Source organism: Myotis myotis, unplaced genomic scaffold (genome assembly GCF_014108235.1).
Source record: "Myotis myotis isolate mMyoMyo1 unplaced genomic scaffold, mMyoMyo1.p scaffold_m19_p_7, whole genome shotgun sequence".
Classification (NCBI taxonomy): Eukaryota; Metazoa; Chordata; class Mammalia; order Chiroptera; family Vespertilionidae; genus Myotis; species Myotis myotis.
Genome location: NW_023416379.1, coordinates 91,484,828 through 91,503,550, shown reverse-complemented (window position 1 = coordinate 91,503,550; position 18,723 = coordinate 91,484,828). Strand labels below are relative to the sequence as shown.

General features: G+C 48.0%; 1 protein-coding gene across 1 annotated transcript in view; it reads left to right on the top strand.

Annotated features, from left to right (window-relative positions):
• Nucleotides 1-17,963, top strand: part of CUNH6orf89 (chromosome unknown C6orf89 homolog) — a 32,688-nt gene extending 14,725 nt beyond the window's left edge. The window contains exons 4-8 of the mRNA XM_036316994.1: nt 9,729-9,883; nt 10,007-10,146; nt 11,346-11,475; nt 14,158-14,281; nt 16,822-17,963. Of these exons, the coding sequence (XP_036172887.1) occupies nt 9,729-9,883; nt 10,007-10,146; nt 11,346-11,475; nt 14,158-14,281; nt 16,822-16,916 (644 nt within the window). The 3' untranslated portion in view covers nt 16,917-17,963. The remainder of the gene's footprint in view (nt 1-9,728; nt 9,884-10,006; nt 10,147-11,345; nt 11,476-14,157; nt 14,282-16,821) is intronic.
• The last annotated feature ends 760 nt before the right edge of the window (nt 17,964-18,723 follow it).

The window sequence follows — 18,723 nt, the reverse complement described above, 5'->3', positions numbered from 1 at the left end:
CAACAGCGTTTGCTGAGCATTTGGAAGGAAACTTAAGAGTGTGACATTATGTAAGGGGTGAATAGAAGTATACTGGGGAGAATTAACTTGAGAGGGCCCCAAAAGTGAGAAAGTTTAAGTGGCATTTGTAATGCCGTGCTACCAAAAAGCACTGCCTTTCAGCTTGGATTACTTAGGAGTCCCTTTAAAGTAGATGTGGAGGGGGAGTGCTGTGGGAAGTCCTGGAGGGGATTGCTTCCTTAAGGGCTGGCCTGTCTAGCTTTCCCAGGGCCCTCCGAGGCTCCTGCTGAACGATGGAGGGCAGCAGGAGCTGTGGCGAAAGTGGTCGGTTTCCTCCTGACACTGGTAGTTTTTCGTCTCAGCTCCTCCCAGGAAATAGAAGGCAACAGAATTGAGGTTCTTTTTCTAGGTGTCAGCCTTGGGCGGGAAAGCCTTGAGGAGCATGCAGGGTCTGTAGTGAGCCATGTAAACATCCCTTGTTGCAGCAGGAAATAAACAAGCTGACCAGATGCCAGGCCCTATTCAAAGGGCTTTCTATATATTGGTTCATCTTTATAATATTCCTGTGAGATAGGTTCTGGTTTTATGCCTATTTTACAGATGAAGACACTGAGTACAGTGAAATGAGGCCACTTGCCCAAGGTCCCAAGCTAGTTAAGTAATGGAACCGTAATTTGAGTGCAGGCAGCCCATCTTCAGAGTTTGAGCTCTTAGCATGTGGTATGATAGTTTGCAGCTACACAGTACCTAAGAATAGGAGTTTGATTTGGGAGTTCTACACTCTCTCCCTCGGGTCATCGGATGCTTTCTTTCAGCTCCCAGTCCCTAAAGAAAAGGCTCTTTCTCACTGGCACTGCAAGTCCAAAGATAAGAGTCCTCCAAGTTACTGGCCCTTTAGAATTTGTCTGAACCACTCTTTTCCTGGGCATTCAACCCAGCTCGTCCTCCTCCCTGTCGGCGCCATCATAGGCACTGTTATTGTTTGACTTAATCCTTTCACTTACTAACCCATAGTTTTCCCTTCCATTCTTAGTCCCCTTTATGTCCACTGTGACCCTGCCAGCAGCCGTTCTCTTGGCTTTCACCCTTCCATGGAATCATTGTCTTAGAGCTAAAAAGGAACTTTTAAAAAGGAACTGATCTAGTACATATCCCCGTTTTATAAAGAGGACATGGAGGCCAGGAGAGGTGAAGTAACTTGTTACCCAGCTAAAAGTGGCAAACTAGCACTTGAACCTGGTGTAGCATTCTTCCCATCACACCACACTTACTGCCAGTTGTATCCACCCAGTCAAGCCAGATTCCGGCATGTTAGGTTCAGTGATTTTGTTTATGTTGGGCATTTACAACCTTTAATTATAAACACCTGTTTATACTGAGGAGGCCTGGGATCCTTCTCTCCTACAAGGAGAAAGTGCATCTCGGTATCTGCACTGCATCCCTGGAGCTCGATGCAGCTGTGAGCTGTCAAGGGGAGGCTGAAACACCCAGGAGTGCTGGGAATAGCAGATCATTCATTCAGGACTGAGGGCCTGATCAGACTGAGCCCAGGCCAGCGCCCACGATGAAATGCTGGACCTCAGGCAACACCTTACTCTTTTATTTTCAAATAAAAGAATAAAGCATTCCTTGAGCTGATAATACCAGCTCCATCAAGCATTGCTTTGTATCAGGCTCTGTGCCATGAATTTTCTCAGTCTTCACAACAGTCACAAAGAGTATTGTTTCTATGTACATTTCAAAGACCATGCCAATAGGATTGACTAACTTACCTAAAATCTCACAGTTAGAGACATTTTTATACAAGGAGAACTCATGAACATACATGAACTTTGTGGTTCGGAATGGTTCAAACACATTGCTTCTGAAGGCAAGGCTATTGGCACAATGATTTCTTGGGTTCCTTCCATCCCTACCGTGATGAAAATGGCTCTGGGTTCACGGCCACTCATGCAGGGGACCTGGCCCAGGGCGCCTTCACCATCAGGACTTCATCCTGCCTCATGCCCAGGATTGCAGAAGAGGTGCTAAGAAATGAGCTGCTGGAGAGTAGCCTGATTAAATACTGAGCATGCACCAGGGAAAGTCACAGAAACTTTGTTGTGGGCTTGCAGGCTTTTCTTGGGTACATTTGTAATATAAGAAATCTAGAAGTTGTACTTTCGTAATATTTACTTTGGGTTTTTCCAAATTCAGACTGCTCATTTGATTTTTCTCCCCATGGACGGACTTGCGAAAGTTTCTGAAAAGTCAAGGTTTCATTCATTCATTCACTCATTCAGTGAATGTGTATTGAGACCTCCCAGTATGCCAGGCACTGTTCTCAACAGAGCCGTGAAGGAAACAGACAGTCCTCCTGCTCCTGTGGAGCTAGTCTTGGCTTTGTGCCTTTCTTTCCTATCTTTTTTACCCAGAGGGAGGTTTTTGTCCTGGAAAGAAGTCTCCCCCTTCCCCCCCCCACCCCCCACCCAACATACACACACACTTTTCTCCAGGTTACTAATCCGTGTAAAAGGACTCTCTCCACTAAGCATTCCAGGGCATGTTATGGTTGTCCACAGCAAGCCAGCCTAAGTGTGTTTTCTTTATAAACAGCTCTCAGGCACCAGGACTCCTCCTGGCCGGCCTTGGCCACCACTTTTCCACACAATGCCCAACTTGCAGAGAAGGCTGGGAGGTTACTGTTTCTGCCTTTCTTAACTCTGGGGCCATGTTTTGTCTCAGAGACTGTTTCTGATATCTCAAACTGAAATGATTCCAACTCATGGTGTGAAGTTGGAATACAGGTCATGAGTTTTATTGAACTCTTATATGGGCATTTCACTTGTCTGTCATACCTTTATAAAATATAAAACAGCTAGTATAAGGAGGCTCTCTGGGGTAAAGAAGCCTCGGAAATTAAAAGGAAGTTGCTGTCCAACTCCCACTGGCCTTTGTGTCCTGTGTTGCAAGAAGAGTGGGTGGAAACCGGGCTGGTGAGAAGTGAGAGGCGGATGGCAGGTGGCTGTGGACGGAGCTGGTGCGATGGTCTGCTGTGTGCTGTTGGCTGCTTTCCAGGGTGGGACTTGCTTACTCTTCGGTGGTATGGCTCCAGCCAGTTGTATAGAGATGAGATAAAACCTCTTCAGATAGATGGAGGCCAGGTTGGAGCCTGGGCACTGCTCTCTTTGCTGTTGGGGGGATCTATGGCAAGGGGAGGAAGAACCCCAATTGTCCCCAGCACCCAGACACTTCACTGCCTGGCCATTCCTCAGTCCCTTACCACCCAATATAAGCACATTCTTTATCCACCTTGGTGATCTCAAGGTTGCAGAGAAATCAAAAGTAGCTCTTCTTCTTCTTTAGAGAGATTGAGAGAGAAACATTGATTTGTTGTTCCACTTATTTATGCATTCATTGGTTGATTCTTGTGTGTGCCCTGACCAGAGATTGAACCTGCAACCTTGGTGTATGAGGAAGATGCTCTAACCAAAGGAACTACCCAGCCAGGGAAGCAGCTCTTCCTTCTGGAAGTTTGGGCTTCTCTAATTCATATGGGTGGGATACGCTACCCCCTTTCAATGATTCTTTTCCCTTCTTCCTTTGCTGGCCGCCAGCCTGGCCACAGTTCTCCGTTCTTGCCTCTGAGGTGACTGAACTCTACATTTCAAAGTTGACACTCAGCTTAATTTTTCAGTCTCCAAAGACATTTTTATTTGGAAAACACATAAAACACTTACATACAAAGACAATAAAGAGGTGTAAGATTTTCATGTTTTAAAATATACTTTTAATATTCTTGCCTCTATTGCTCTAACTCCTCCACTCAAACAACCCTGGTAATAATTTCTTTCTTTTCCACTGGTAATAATTTTATATACATCCTTGAGTTTTTCCATGGCTGTACAGATAGATACTATACATAAATATAAAATGCTTTTTGGTTCATGCACACAGAAAAAGGCTTATTTACCTATTCTTGGCTAGACACATTATATTAGTTTCTAAGGCTGCCATAACAAAATGCCACAGGCTAGTGACTTAACAACAGAAATTCATTTTCTCACAGTTCTGAAGGCTAGAAGTCCAAAATCAAGGAATCGGGAGAGCTATGCTCCCTCCTGAAGGCTCTAGGGAGGAATCTTTCTTCTAGTGTCTGGTGGTTACCAGCAATCCTTGGCATTCCTTAGCTGGGGTAGCTCTGCCTCTTTCCTCTGTGTGTGTGTCTGCACATCCTCTCTTCTTACAAGGACACCATTTAGATTGGATTTAGGGCCCATCCAACTTCAGTATGACCTTGTCTTAATGAATTACATCTGCAAAGCCCTTATTTCCAAATATGGTTACATTCTGAGGTTCCAGAGGACATGAATTTGGGGGGGCACTGTTCAACCCAGTATTATATACATTTTTCAGGATTTCATATTATTTCATTCTGTGAATATTCCATAATTAAACAGTTACTAGTGGCTATTATAAAAAATGGGACGTTCATATACAGTTACCTTTATACACATACACTATTATTGCTATAAGAGAGATTCTTGGAAGTGGAATGGCTGGATCAAAGGGCATGCACAGTTTACATTTTAATAAATACTAACTACCAAATCATCTTCATAAACTTGCATGTGTTGATCATCAACACTAGATATTGCCATTATTTTGCCAGTTAGAAAACTGAAGAATTGTATCTCATTTTAAGTTGCATTTCTATATTAATGGTGTTAGATGTCTTTTCATATGTTTTATAGGTCATTTATATTCATTTTTCTGTGGATTATGTGTTCCTATTCTTTGCCCATTTAAACTTTTTTATTTTTTATCAAATAGGAGTTCATTATGTATTAAAGATATTAGTTTTTAACCTCTTATATTTCTTATATGCAAATACTGATCAAATCTGGCATCTTGCATTTTGACTTATGCCTTGCATAAGAAGCCTTTTTGGCTCCCCAAATTATAAAAATCATCTCATATTTTCCTCTAATTATTTTTAAAATTTTGTTTTCTCTATTTATATGTTTAGTTTATATAGAATTTATTTCAGTGTATAGTGAAAGGTAAGGATTAAACTTTATTTTCTTCCAAATAGGTAGCCGCTTGTCCCAATATAACTTACTGAATCCCTTCTATCGTCAGTGAATTAAGATTGACCTTTATCATGAATTAAATATTCTGGATCTCTTGCCGCATTCTTTATTCTGTTTTATTAAGTTTTTTGTCTGTTCCTTTATGGGATTATACAGTCGGTTCTCATTGTGTGCTGTAGTTATGTTCTGTAAAATCCCTGCAAACACTGAACTAGTGAATACTGACCCACACCCCCAGGGGAAACAGAGGCAGGTTCCTGAAGCCTCTAGCCACATCATCAGCTGATCAATACAGACCTTGTTTTCTCTATGTTTCTGTTTAAAGACACCTCATTTTACAATGTTGATTCACTAACATTGAACTCAGGCAACAGCACTATAACTCCTGCCTGAACAAAGTTGATCTAACACATGTATTTTCTCTGGAAGGCACATCACAGCCTGTACTTAGGGACACTAGAAACTTGGCTCAGGGGACATTTTTTTATTATCCTTACAAACTATTTTTTAGAGCCGTTTTAGGTTCACAGCAAAATTGAGCAGAAAGTACAGAGAGTTCCCCTGCTCCTCTACTCCCCCACAGCCTCGGGGCCATTTTAAACAGTAAAATCTCCGCCGAAACTGCAGAAAATGTGGCACTAAGTGAACGGTGAAAAGAACATGTGTTTTTAGTGGGAGAGGTGAAACAGAAAGGAAGAGTGAGGCCTGGGCCCACCTCGGCTGGGATTGCTGCTCTGCACGTGTGGGGGTGACTCGCAAGCCTTGGAGTCTCGCGTGGGTTACAGATATCTCAGGAAGTAGGCGACAGGGGCCTGTGAGTTCTGAGGGTTGCCTTTACTACTTCACTTACACCAGCTTTATAGAATGCCACTGTGCTGCTACACCTGGTAAAGCCATTCCCTCACAATGTTTTCTTTTTCAAGAATTTATTCTCTACAACTCTTACGACTCAATAATAGACAGACAAATAATCCAATTAAAAATGGGCAAAAGGTTTGCATGGGCATTTCTCCAAAAAAGATACACAGATAACGAATATGCATATGAAAGATGCTCAACATCAATAGCCATCGTGGAAATGCAAACCAAAACCACAGCGAGAAGGTACTTCACGCACACGAGGATGGCTGTAACAAAAAGATTGACAATAAGAAGTGTTGGCAAGGACATGGAGGAATTGGAACCCTCATCCATTCCTGATGGGAACGTAAAATAGCACAGCTGCTTTGGAACACAGTTTGGCAGTTGCTCAAAAAGTTAAACACAGAGTAAGCAAATGACCTAGTAATTCCACTCCTAGGTATGCACACGAGAACTGAAAACATATGCCCACCCCAAAATTTGCACGCAAATGTTTATAAGAGCATTATTCATAATAGCCCCAAAGTAGAAACGTCCAGCACCTTACAGATGAATAAACAAAATACAGTCTACCCATATAAGGAATGCCACTCGGCAATAGACAGGCATGAAGAACTGATAGGGGCTATCACATGGATGCACCTTGAAAACATTACCCTGAGTTGAAGGAGTCAGACACAAAATGTAGATTCCATTTCTGTGAAATACCAGAACAGGCAAATCCGTGCTCAGGGCTGGCGGGAGAGGTTGGAATGGGAAGGGACTACTGATAGCAGCAGCGTTTCTTTTTAGGGTGTTGGTTGGATGATGGTGCTGGTTACACACTCTATGAATATACTAAACACCACTGAATTGTACACTGGGAGTGAATTTTATGGTATGTGAATTAATCTCAGTAAAGCTGTTGTTTTAATATGGTATCTCCACAGAGAAAGCAAAATAGTGCCCTTTCCCTCCAGTCCTGCCTCCTCATGCCCCAAATGTGATGAGAAACCTTCAGGTCTCTGCCTTCTGTGCCGCTGCTCCCTCAGGGCGGAGCTCGTGGGCAGAGCCAGCCGCACAGACATGCTGCAGTGCTGCTTAGATCTACAGATGGGTCATCCCTGACCGGGAGTCCCCTCCTCCTCCCCAGCCTACTGCCTCCGTTTACACTCATTATATTTCACCTCTCACCACAGTACAACCCCCCACCTAAAGGGACAAAGCCGAGTACAGCCCCGTCTTCCTCTTCCCAGCCCCGTCTCTAGGACCCAGCCCACTCACAGCCAGAATAGCCTCCTGGACATGAGGAAGCCCCTCCTCACAGGCCTGTGATGGTTCCTTGTTTTGCTTTCAGTACAGCCACAAGTGCTTCAAACTCTCCAAGCCCTGGACCCTCATTACAGCCTCCTCGGAGCCACTGTCCTCTTATCCCCCCAGCCGCCCGCATCCTCTGCTTTTCCCACCACACTCTGCCTCACTGTCAGTGTGCTCAACTCCTCAATAATCATATGATAAAAAGTAAACCCACAGCACGTGAACATGACTAGCATAGGGCCTGGCACTTTGCACATTAGTTCCCTTTCCCCTCCCTTCTCCCTCACAAGTGCTCTGGAAACTGAAATGCTATATAATTAAGACGTGTTGTCATGATTATGTGTGCCTCATGTATGTCCATTACCCAGAGTTCTTGTATGGTGGCAAGAACCCATCATATTGCCCTGGCTGGTTTGGCTCAGCAGATAGAGCGTCGGCCTGTGGACTGAAGGGTCCCGGGTTCGATTCCGGTCAAGGGCACATGCCCAGGTTGCAGACGCAATCCCCAGTAGGGGGCGTGCAGGAGGCAGCCAATCAATGATTCTCATCGTTGATGTTTCTAGCTCTCTCTCCCTTTCTGAAATCAACAAAAAAATGTAAAAATAATAATAAAGTAAAATCGTTTAAAATAAAAGAATCCATCATATTTGGCCTCTGATAAGGAATATTTGAAAGTATTCCCAAAGGAAAAAAAACCAAAACACCTGTAACTTTGCAGCCTCCGGTGCCACCAAAGGGTTTTAGCTGCCCCGCAGCTCCCGGCGAGCAGTGCGGGACAGAGGCCCCCCGGGTAGGGGCTGCAGTCCTCTGGTTGTGATCTCCCACAGGTGAGAGGGGCGAGAAGGGGAGGTGGCAGCTGCCTCAAGGAAACGCAGGTTCTATCTGCCAGAGGTGGAGGGTGCCTGGGAGACTCGCTGAGAACACAGGCCTCCCCTGACAGGGCGTCCTCCACGCTGATGCTGCCGCTGTAAGGAAACAAGGACTAAGCGCTGCTGCGGCGACAACATACTGTGTGGCCAGGAGTCAGTCTCCCAGTGTGTGTGTCGGTGTGAAGAACTGACGGCACAGTTTAGCCACCTTGGCTTGCCCGCTGTCTTTGTTCTAGGCTCTCTCCTGAGTTGGTTTCCATTGGGTTTTAATCAGAAACCATCTGGTGAAACATTTTGGATTCAAATTAGAGTTTATCACAAACACATATCTCAGAGAACACGTGTAAAACCCAGAATGGAACAAAAAGCAAACAAGAAATAGTGCAGTAAGGTTGTAAACAGAGGCGTGCCGGAGGGCAGGAACAGGGGGAAACGGAGAAGCACTGTGTGGCAGCAGAGCCAACCCCTCAGGCAGGGGCCACCCAGCCCGCACATCAGGGCCCGGGAGAGCACTCTTCCTTTGACCCACCTGCTGTCCTGGGGGAGAAACCGTGGATAGTACCCCTAGCCCCTTCTGAGCTGGGCCAGTCAATTCACTCTACTCCAGAGATGGGCCCAGGAATGTCCTGTCTCCCCTCCATCCCTCCTCTCTGCACCCTCCTCTCACTCCTCCTTCCTGGAGCTAGCCTGGCCTCCATTTGGGCTTGCGAACCAAGGGTCTAGGCCAGTGATGGCGAACCTATGACATGCGTGTCAGGTGACACGCGAACTCATTTTTTTGGTTGATTTTTCTTTGCTAAATGGCATTTAAATATATAAGATAAATATCAAAAATATAAGTCTTTGTTTTACTATGGTTGCAAATATCAAAAAATTTCTATATGTGACACGGCACCAGAGTTAAGTTAGGGTTTTTCAAAATGTTGACACGTTGAGCTCAAAAGGTTTGCCATCACTGGTCTAGGCCCACACCTAGAGTGCTGGAGAAGACACGCAGTGGGACTCAGCACTGATGGTGGGACCCCTCTCTGCCCGCCCCTCCCCCGTGTGCTGTAGACGGTTCACACATGTGGGCCCCTGGTTAGAAAATGGTGGAGGAGCCCTGGCCGGTGGTCTCAGTGGGTAGAGCGTTGGCCTGCAGACTGAAGGGTCCTGGGTTTGATTCCCTGTCAGGGCACATGCCTGGTTTGCAGGCTCGACCCCAGTGTGTGGCATGCAGAAGGCAGCCCATTGATTCTCTCTTCTTTGATCTTTCTCTCTCTCCCTTTCTCTCTGAAATAAATATAAAAACATATTTTTTAAAAAAGGGTGGAGGAACTACATCTCCACCCCATGCCACTGAATGTCTTCCTGTTCGGCTTCATTTGTTGGTTTGGCTCAGGAGATATGTGTACAGGTTAAAAAAAATATTTCCCATACAGTGTAGAAGAGCCTGCAGGGAAAAGTACCCCTCCTTCCCACGCCGTCTCCACAACCCCCACCCCCAGCCCGGCACTCTGCTCCTTTTCAGAGGTTGCCATTGTCAGCTTTAAAAATTCTTAGTATATCTTTCCTTCCTACTTCATTGCTGGCCTATTGGATTTACCTTCTGTGTTCCTGTATCTGCCTCCTCCGTCTCATCCTCACTCAGATTTTGACCCCTGGTGGACAAACGACCGTGAGCAGAATGAGTCAGACCCCATCCCTGCCAACTGCACTGGTTGTGCCCAGAAATTACCCCTCAAGGTAATGCTCCTGGGAGATGCCCCAAAGGAATTTGAGAGACTCCATCCTCTGGTGATCAAGGTGAGCTAGAGGCTGATTCTCCCACTGACTACCCTTTTAATGGCCAGAAACCGCCAAGCTCTATGACATTCCTGGGAAGTAATTCTGTTGTTCTGCTTTGCTTTTGGTTTTGGCCTTGCCAAGACGGAACGGCCCCTGTTGTCGAAGGACATTCAGCATTTTTTGTGCCAGTACCCTGAGGTGACAGAAGGCTTCGAGGAAGGGATTTTCGCCAAGTGGTGGCGCTGCTTTCCTCACCGGTGGTTCCCATTTCCTTATCCGTGGTGAGTGTCCAAAGGGCGCTTGGCCTGTGTGTATGTGGAAAGGGGCAGACCGAGTGTCAACACTGTGCAGATACCTTGCAGTACCGTGCAAGTCAGAGAACACGCAGGAGCTCACAGTGGACAAACCAGTGATGAGAGAGAAAGGGACGAGTGAAGAGATGTGCATGGAGGAGTGACAGCATGGGTGGACACCAGGGTTGCCTAATAGATTCATAGTTTACCTCTAGGTATGTGTTTAGCATTGTGTTTCTGCAGCGTGGGTCCTGGGCGTTGAGGGCTGAAGAGAGAGCATGTGAAGAATGGAAGGGAGGCTGCATTCCCCATCACGCTCTGTGCCAGGCAGTGTGCCTTGGTGCATAGTGTCTGTTACTCAGCGGTGATGCTCAGAATAGCTCTGGGAAGTAGGAATTGTCATTGTCACCTTTCAGATCAGAAAAGTGGCGATCAGAGAGGTTAATTACCTTGCTTAAGGTCACCCAGTCGGGACTGAAACTCAGATCTGCCTCCCTGTTCCTCCCTGTGTCCTACAGAAGCCTCGGTCCATTTCTTGGGGTGCTGTCTAGAAAGAAACGGAAAGCCAGTTTCCATCTAGAAGAGCGGTTGCCAACCGATGGTCTGAGGACCACGGTGGTCCCTGAGGACCGGAAGGTTGGCATCCGCGGATCTAGAACCCCTCCACAGGGAAGGAGAACTGCTTTCAGGCTTTTTGTTGGATAATTTCTCGGTGCTTCTGCTTTTCTTTAAATTCGCTGTTTCTTTCGTGATCAGTGACTCAGTTTAACAACCTAGTCAGGCTTCCCAGTGCATGGCGCTCTGCCTCCGGAGAAGGCTCACGGTGTCTGCTGCTTCCTCCTCCCTTGGTCTCTTCTCCCACTTGGCTTGTTCGTACTTCAGTCTCTTTTCCAAGATAGAATGAATGGATTGTTTCTTTCCTTCCTCTATATGTTGTTTTAGCTGGATTTTATAAACACCCACCCACATGGACAAATCGTGGCTGTGGAGTTTATGTGTGTGTGTGTACATGTTACAGTTAATTGATTTGGCATGACTGTTCTTCATGGACCTTATACTTAAAACATTGTCCTGATATTTTTCCTCTTTACCCACCACCCACAGTTTTCCCACCCTGCTCAGCTCTATGTTAGTCGGAGGCTGGCTTGCCCAGTTTAATAACTTTTTTCTCTTCCAAACTTTTATAGGAGAAGACCTCTGAACAGATCACACATTTTACGTGAGCTCTTTCCTGTTTTCACCCACCTCCCATTTCCAAAAGATGCCTCCTTGAAAAAGTGCTTCTTTCTTCAACCAGAACCTATTGTGGGGAGTAAGGTAGGAAATTTTGAAAGCACTTAGATCCAGAACTTTCCTCCTTTGGGACCTGGGCCGATGACATAATCAAGGCCTTCCCTGCACATCAACTTAGGGGGCGAATTGCAGGGACACCCTCCCTGTAGCCAGGAGACCGGGCAGCCTGCTCCTTTAGGAAGACATGCAATGGAGAGTCTGCCTCCTGCAAGTCTACCTTTCGCAAGCCACGCTTCTGCATTCAAGTACGTAGAACCCTTAGTCTGACTTCTCTACCTCAAAGTAGAAAGCAGCAACTATAAGAGAACAGTATGTAATTCCATAGTCCATGTCACTCACTTTGTAGATAAGGAAATTGAGCCCCAGTGAGAGTAAATGATCTGCCCAAGGACACAGCAAGTTAATAGGAGGGAACCCCCCCCCCCCCCCCCGCACTCCCAGGTTGGCTTTCCCCAGAAATACAGGAGGAACCTTAGCTAGAGAACTGGAGAAGCAGAAAGCTTGGGAGCATGGAGAGGTTTGGGGACTAAATGGTGGATGGGCATATGCCCGAGGTAGGCAGCCCAGCGTAGTGGCTGTGCCTCTCACCTCAGCCCAGGGCCAACCCGGCCCCTCACTTTCCCCTCCACTGGCCTCGGCAGAGCTGTGCTGTGTCTATGGTGGCTTACTTGTCTCTGAGTTGGTCTTTTGTTGAGTCGCATTCCTGAGGAAGGTTTTTGAGCCTGGATTGGTTTGAAAGAATTAAAATCATGAATTTTTACTCTGTAAAAAAATTAAATTTCCCAAACCATGACCCCACCAACACTGGGTTATGTCTTCAACCTCCTGATACTATTGGCTCCCAGTTTGCTGAATCGTGTTAAAGGAATTTCAAAGCCTAGAAAAACAATCACTGTGTCTAGAAGTGAGCTCTTGTGTCTGCCAGCAGCAGGGTGGAGGTGCTGGGCTCTTCCTTGATTTTAAAGACGTTTATCCTGTCGCTGGCTGGACTCGGGGCCCTCATATGATTTCATCTTCACAATTAGAATATCATCCTGGGGCGAGGGCCTTTATCTTTATCTTGCTTGTCCCACTTGAATCTAAAAAGTTAATGTCATCAGCCTGCTTAACAGCAACCCAAGGAGCCCAGCCAAAGTGGTAAATACAGAGTTACTCAGCCGCCTATCAGAGGCATCTTGTTATGGTTCTCAAGGATGTTTTGGGAAGGGGAGTGGCCCAAATAGGCAAAAATCCTGAGTCTGGTTTCTTGGAGCATCTGTTCCCCACCCTGGCCCAGGCTCGAGACGGCCTTGCGACTCCACCCTGTTGTCCATGTCCCTGGGCCCTGGGCCTGGAAACCCCATGTCTGCAGGAGCCTTGGGATCCAGAAGTGGAGACTTGATTATTAAGAGGCACTGGGGGAAGAGGTGAGGAGCTGCAGGTCCCTGCACCCCTTCCACATAGTTGCCCACAGCGGGCCTGCTCCACCCTGGTGTCTGCTGCTTCCCACCCTGGGTGTGGAGGATCATGGTCCCGCCCCCTCAGGCATATATGAAAAGAAATACTAGTATATCCTCCTGGTGTTGGTCTTCAGGGGTTTTTCAAGACTGCAGGTGTCAGCGCCTCTGCTGGGACCAGTCAGCTGCAGGCAGCTCAAGCCACCAGACCTCCCTAGTCCTCCTCCTTTCACCGCAGCAACATTTGGAATGGCTCTCGTGTGGCCATGGAATCAGTCATGGCCAGGGCCTGTGGGAGCTACAGGGAGACCAGGGTTGGGGACAAGAGAAGATGGGCCAAAAATCTAAGACTCTGGAGGCCCTGAGTGGTGAAGAGGAAAGTCAGACTTTGGATCCCTGCTTTCTGTGGGCATCTGGAGGCTTTCCCAGACGGGCAGGACTGGGAGGGGAGGCTAGGGGTTCTCTCTCACCTAGGTGAGCGTGATCAGCCTCTCCCTTTGTCCTACTTCCTGGCCCAGGGTTTGCAACTGTGCCTGGCACCCAGCAGGGTGCATGCCATGCCTGTGGGTGGCAGTAGTGCTCCCTCAGAAGTGTAGCCATTGCCGCTGCAGGTGCATAACCTGGTGGCCTCCTTGCTTTTCAAAATCAGAGGCCAATCTTACTGTCATTAGCTTTCAGTCAGTAGCATGACATATCTGCTCACCTGGGTCTTGCCAGAAAGTGTAAACTTGAACTTGCCACTCTTTGATTCTCATCAAAACCCTGGCAGTAAGAAGGAATATTCATGGAGCATTGCCCAAAGGATATGTAGATATCAGTTTAAAAGTCTGGATCAAACTAGTCCCTCAGAAGACTTCATTCTTAGACCAACATGTATTGGCCTTTGCTAGACTTTCGTAAAATTGCAGTTAGATGTTTTGCCTTTGACCTACTTTGAAGCTGTGACTAGAAATAGTTGTAAATTATGAAGCTTGTGCCATTTCTGCGATGGGGCGATTGTTGAGGCCCCACTTAATTACAGTGTCTCTGTAGAAGCTATTAGGAGCGATGTTTACCCTGGTCTCAATACTGAGAGATGCCATGCTTTGGAGAAACTAGTTTGTTTTCGTCTTTTGGACGTAATTGTGAATTGTGTTGCTGGTTCTGTTTCCCTTTTAGCCTAGGCTGCTGGGGAACTCAGAGTGTGTGGATGTTTGTGTGTTAGCCTCCCACAGCCCCCGGCTTTACTTTGTTTTCTTTTCCTTCCTTTTCTGCCCTGTGTTTCCTCCAGATGCATAGGATGCATGACCTGTTCACCCTGGGCAGCGGAGAGGCCATGCTGCAGCTCATCCCGCCCTTCCAGTGCCGGAGACACTGCCACTCCATGGCCATGCCGCTGGAGCCCGGCGATATCGGTAGGTGGGGCCCAGGAGGGCAAGGTCGGCCCCAGGATCTTTTTAGTCTTTAACTCAAAAAATAGTGTAAGAGTTAAATATGGCCTTCACAAAGATCAATGAAGTAGAGTGAAGAAGAGCATTTTTTACTCACAGGGTCAATATTTATGCTTAAACGGAACAATAATGAGAAAATGTGGCAGAAGGAAAGGTCTTGTATATTCATCTAGAATGTACGTGTCCATGTTAGGAAGGGTTATGCCGATATGGAGAGCAGGCCTTTATTTTCCAGCTGAGGAGAGAGTCCCAGAGAGGAGAGGTGACGCGCCAGGGCCCCTCTGTCAGTTAAGCAACGAAAGCCTCGAGTCTCAGTGTCTCGTTTAGCAGTCAGGTCAGGGGAGGTTCAATTCCAGATTCGAGGAAACCCCTTTCGGTGCCATTTTGCTAATATAACAATGCAATGCAAGCAGCATGTAAGGGCAGCAGCCACACAGGCAGTCTCACCTCCCGGGTGGGTCCCACAGGCAGGTCACAGCCTCACAGCCATGACTCACCCTTGGCTCCATGATTTCCCAACTGTGACTTGTTCTGTGCATTATATTCTAGAAGTTGGTTCCAGGGAAACAGGTTTAAATCAACTGCTGTCGGTAGCAATCAGTGTGACTGTAGAGTTTTCTTGGCAGAAGCAAGTAAATGAGCAAGCGTCCCATTGCTCTCCTGTCTTTCCTGCCTCGCAAAACCTAGGGGAGGCCTGGAGTCCCTGGCAGAGCCCAGACTGGACTCTCAGTTGATTTCTTTAATTTACCTTTTCAAAAAACCTGGGCCCAGGAACCTCACCTCTTTTGGAGGAAGGGTGCACACTGTGAAGTGTGCCAAGTTTTAATCCAAGTTACATAACTTTGATTTCAGTTTAGAAATGGAAAAATAAAAATGCACAAATTAACCATTGACTGATGATGGAGCACAGCTGGTCTGGCCCCTGGGAATTTCTGCAAAAAGGAAGATTCTTGTGTGGAAAGCGTTCTGGACCTATTTTCCTGTGGTGGAGTGACGGCTGCACAGGCCTGCACGGCATGGCCCTGGGAGTGTGTAGTTGTGCATTCAAAGTCTATCTTACACTCTGCAAATCCTGACAGTACAGACAACTGCAGAAACACCTTAGTTATCCAAATCCCAGGCCTCTGGCTCCCACAAGCATCTAGAATGCCAGCTATAGAGTGAGGGGAGAAGAAAGAATGGGTGCCTGACAGAGATCAGAGAAGCTTTGAGCAGCAGGTCCAGTGGGCATAGTCCAGACTAGCTGAAATCCAGAGCCAATGCCTGCCGAGCTGTGGACTGGCGGCCACAGACCAGGAGGAAAGGAGCCCTGAGGTTGGCAGTGCCCACGAAAGGCCAGCCACGTAACGGATGTGGAGAAGGGACAGAAGACAGACGAGAACAAGAGAAGAGGACGCGCCTGGGAGAAGGCAGGGAGGACGATGGGCACCTGAGCAGTGGCAGCTCCAGACCCCTGGCTGCAGCCGCCTCCGTTACAAGTGAGGACCCAAGAGCACGCCCCACCGTGGAGGGCTGAGGACAGGTGGCATCTTGATCAGCTCAGGGACCCTTAGGAATGGCAGCGTGACAAGCAGCTTCTGTGCTTTTTGTCATGATAAGCATTGTCCTGTGAAGGTTGAGGGGAGGGGACAAGGGTACAGAAACCTGAGAGAGGGGCGTTTCCAAGGCTGACGTAGGGGTCAGGCACTGTGAGCCTGCACCCGCTGGACTGTCCAGTCACTGCTCACAGTGAGCTCTCCTGACTCCCCAGGCGGAGCCTCGGGTCTGCTCGGGGCCCTCCGTGTACAGAGGAGTGGGGCACATCAGATGCTACGAAATGTCCATCCAGAGAGTGCTGGCGTGGTCGGGGTTTGAGTCACCTTTCCGCCCACTCACATGATCTGGTCCGTGTTTCCTAAGGAGTTCTTCAGGTCACTCAGGACCGGCAGGAGCAGGCGCCCCGCGGGAAGGCCCTGGGCAAATGGGTCCTTTGGTCAGTAGACTTCGGGAAACGCCGGTCTTGTCAATACATAGTGCACATTATGTATAAAAGGCTCCAAAAAGCCCTGGAGGAATCTAGTGTTTCTCAAACTTCCTTGGCCACAGAACCCATTTTCCTTGGACCTCTTACAGGACACAATTTAGGAAATGCTGGGTTGGGTCAATCTGGATGTTGGGTAATGAGGCCCTGTTGTAGATATCTCAGGAAAATCGAGCAGGGGACCCCTCCCCCTCAGCCCATCCTGTCTTCTTGCTGAAAACGATGAGGTCATTTCTCGGAATTGATGCCCAGCACCAGCTCATCAGAGCACCTGCCGATGTGAACCTGTGGGATTGGCGTTCAGTCCCCAGGTGAGGGCAGCAATGGAGCTGGTTCCAGTGGCTCCTGGTGGGTGTCAGGTTACAGGAAGCCTGGGCATATTTAGGCCAGGAAGGCCTGAAAGACCTTCAGAGCGAGGTTCGCCTGCTTTGCAGGTGTGCCCAGGCCCTGACGTTCACAAGCTTCTGTTGCTGTTACCCTGCAGGCTACGCTGGTGCCGTCCACTGGAAGGTCTACATTGTAGCCCGAGGGGTCCAGCCGTTGGTCCTCTGCGATGCGACCACTCTCTCAGAACCGTAGGAAACAGGACTGTGCCGAGGGACGGTTCTGAGGTGAAGACCGGATCGAAAGGAGGAAATAATTTTTTAAAAAAAACAATGAAACCACTTTCCAGGGGCTGGTTACTTGGTTCCCTGCCCTGTGCATGCGTGTGTGAGCCAGCTGTGAGCCAGCTGAGGGCCAGCGCCTGGCGCTCCCGCTGCTGGGCCAGCACTCTCCAGTACCTACCTGTCTGGGAGAGACTGGGTTCCGCCAGGTCTTTTGGTCCCGCAGCCTCAAGGCCACGCTCCCAGCCCAGCGAGGAACTGATGGTGCCTCCCTCACGTGCACAGCGACCCCCTCTGCTGGCCCGACTTCAGAGCCATCCTTTTGCAGCTGGGCCTGCGTGCCCGTCTTCCTGGCCACACCACCCTGTACTGTGTTAGGAAAGCCATGGCTGATGAAAGAAGTCATTGCTGTTTCCCAAACAGAATGAATCAAGAACCACTGAGAAAAGATCAAACAACCTCAAACTGCACTCAAGAAGTGAACTTTCCCACGGTCCGCGGCTCTCGGCGTTTCAGCGATGCCAGACTGAAGTTGATTATAATTGAAATGGTTACTCCTGAAGTCATACTTTTCTCCATTTTATCTTTTGGCTCTCCCCCCCTTCTCCTGGCTGGTTTCTTGGCACTTAGGCTGCTGGTCCCCCTCCCTTGCCTGCTGAGGCAGCACCATCGCTGTGGGCCGTGTTGCTCTTACCAGTGTCTTCAGAGGGGGATGAGCTAGATGCTGGCCGGGTGGAGGGTGCCTCCCGGGCCTGATCTTTAGGGTCTGACTCCAGGGAAGATGTTTTACAGATGTGTTAAGCTGATGTAATGTGGTTGGGGAAGGAATTCCAGACCCAAAGTGTTTGCCAGCTGGGTGTGCAACTCTGTGATCCTGTGTTACAGTGATCTGTCTCTGTACTGGAAACAAGGTGAGGTTTTTACTTTTTGTAACAATATAAAGCTGTATCCTTTTGACTGGATAATTCACTATGCTCATTGTTTCCCTGAAGTGCTGTATTAATCAAATCATGTAAATTAGGATGGCTCTTTTCTTGTTTCCTTTGATACCTCTGGGTACCTGGTCATGCCAACACCACTGCGAAGAAAAACAAAGCACACTGTGGCCCCTAGTCCTGAAAGGCAGAACATGAATGGGCACAGGAGTGTCTGTGTCAGTTACGGGCCAGGCGGACAGCGGTGAGGGGAGCGGGTGACCCCTCTCAGGCCCTCTGCATCCTCTGCCGCCCGCACCTGCCCCAGGGCCTCTGTGTGTCTCAGAACCACCTGTCTGCGGGCTTGTCAAGGACAAGCGGGGTTCACGGAGCTCGGGGTGGAGACACAGCCTCCTCTGGAGGCTTCAGCGAAACTGGGATGAATTGTACCTGAGGGAGTTCTCTGAAGGAGTCGGCGCCTTGTGTTGATTAATGCAGGAAAAGCAAAACTTCCTGTCCATGTGACAGTCACGCTTGCTAAGCAGTGGTTTGAAGAGGTTTGCAATCGGGGGCACGTAGAGCCAGCTTTGTCCAGCCTTTCGAGCCTTTGCACGTCCTTATCTGCCCACTTTGGGGGGAAGGATTGAACGGACGTAAACAAGCTCTTGAGAAGCCGCTCAGTTTCCCTAAATGATGCCCTTCGGGCTAAGGAAAGGGAGGCTTCCTCAAGCGCAAAGCAGCTGTTTTAATGGTTGAGATTTCTGTTTCATTTTTATGAATTACCCTGTGTTCCTTCCCATTTTACTTCTGCTCTTCACACCTTAAATGTTCAGAAAATTCCCACTTCAGCTCAAAACTCTGAAAGCT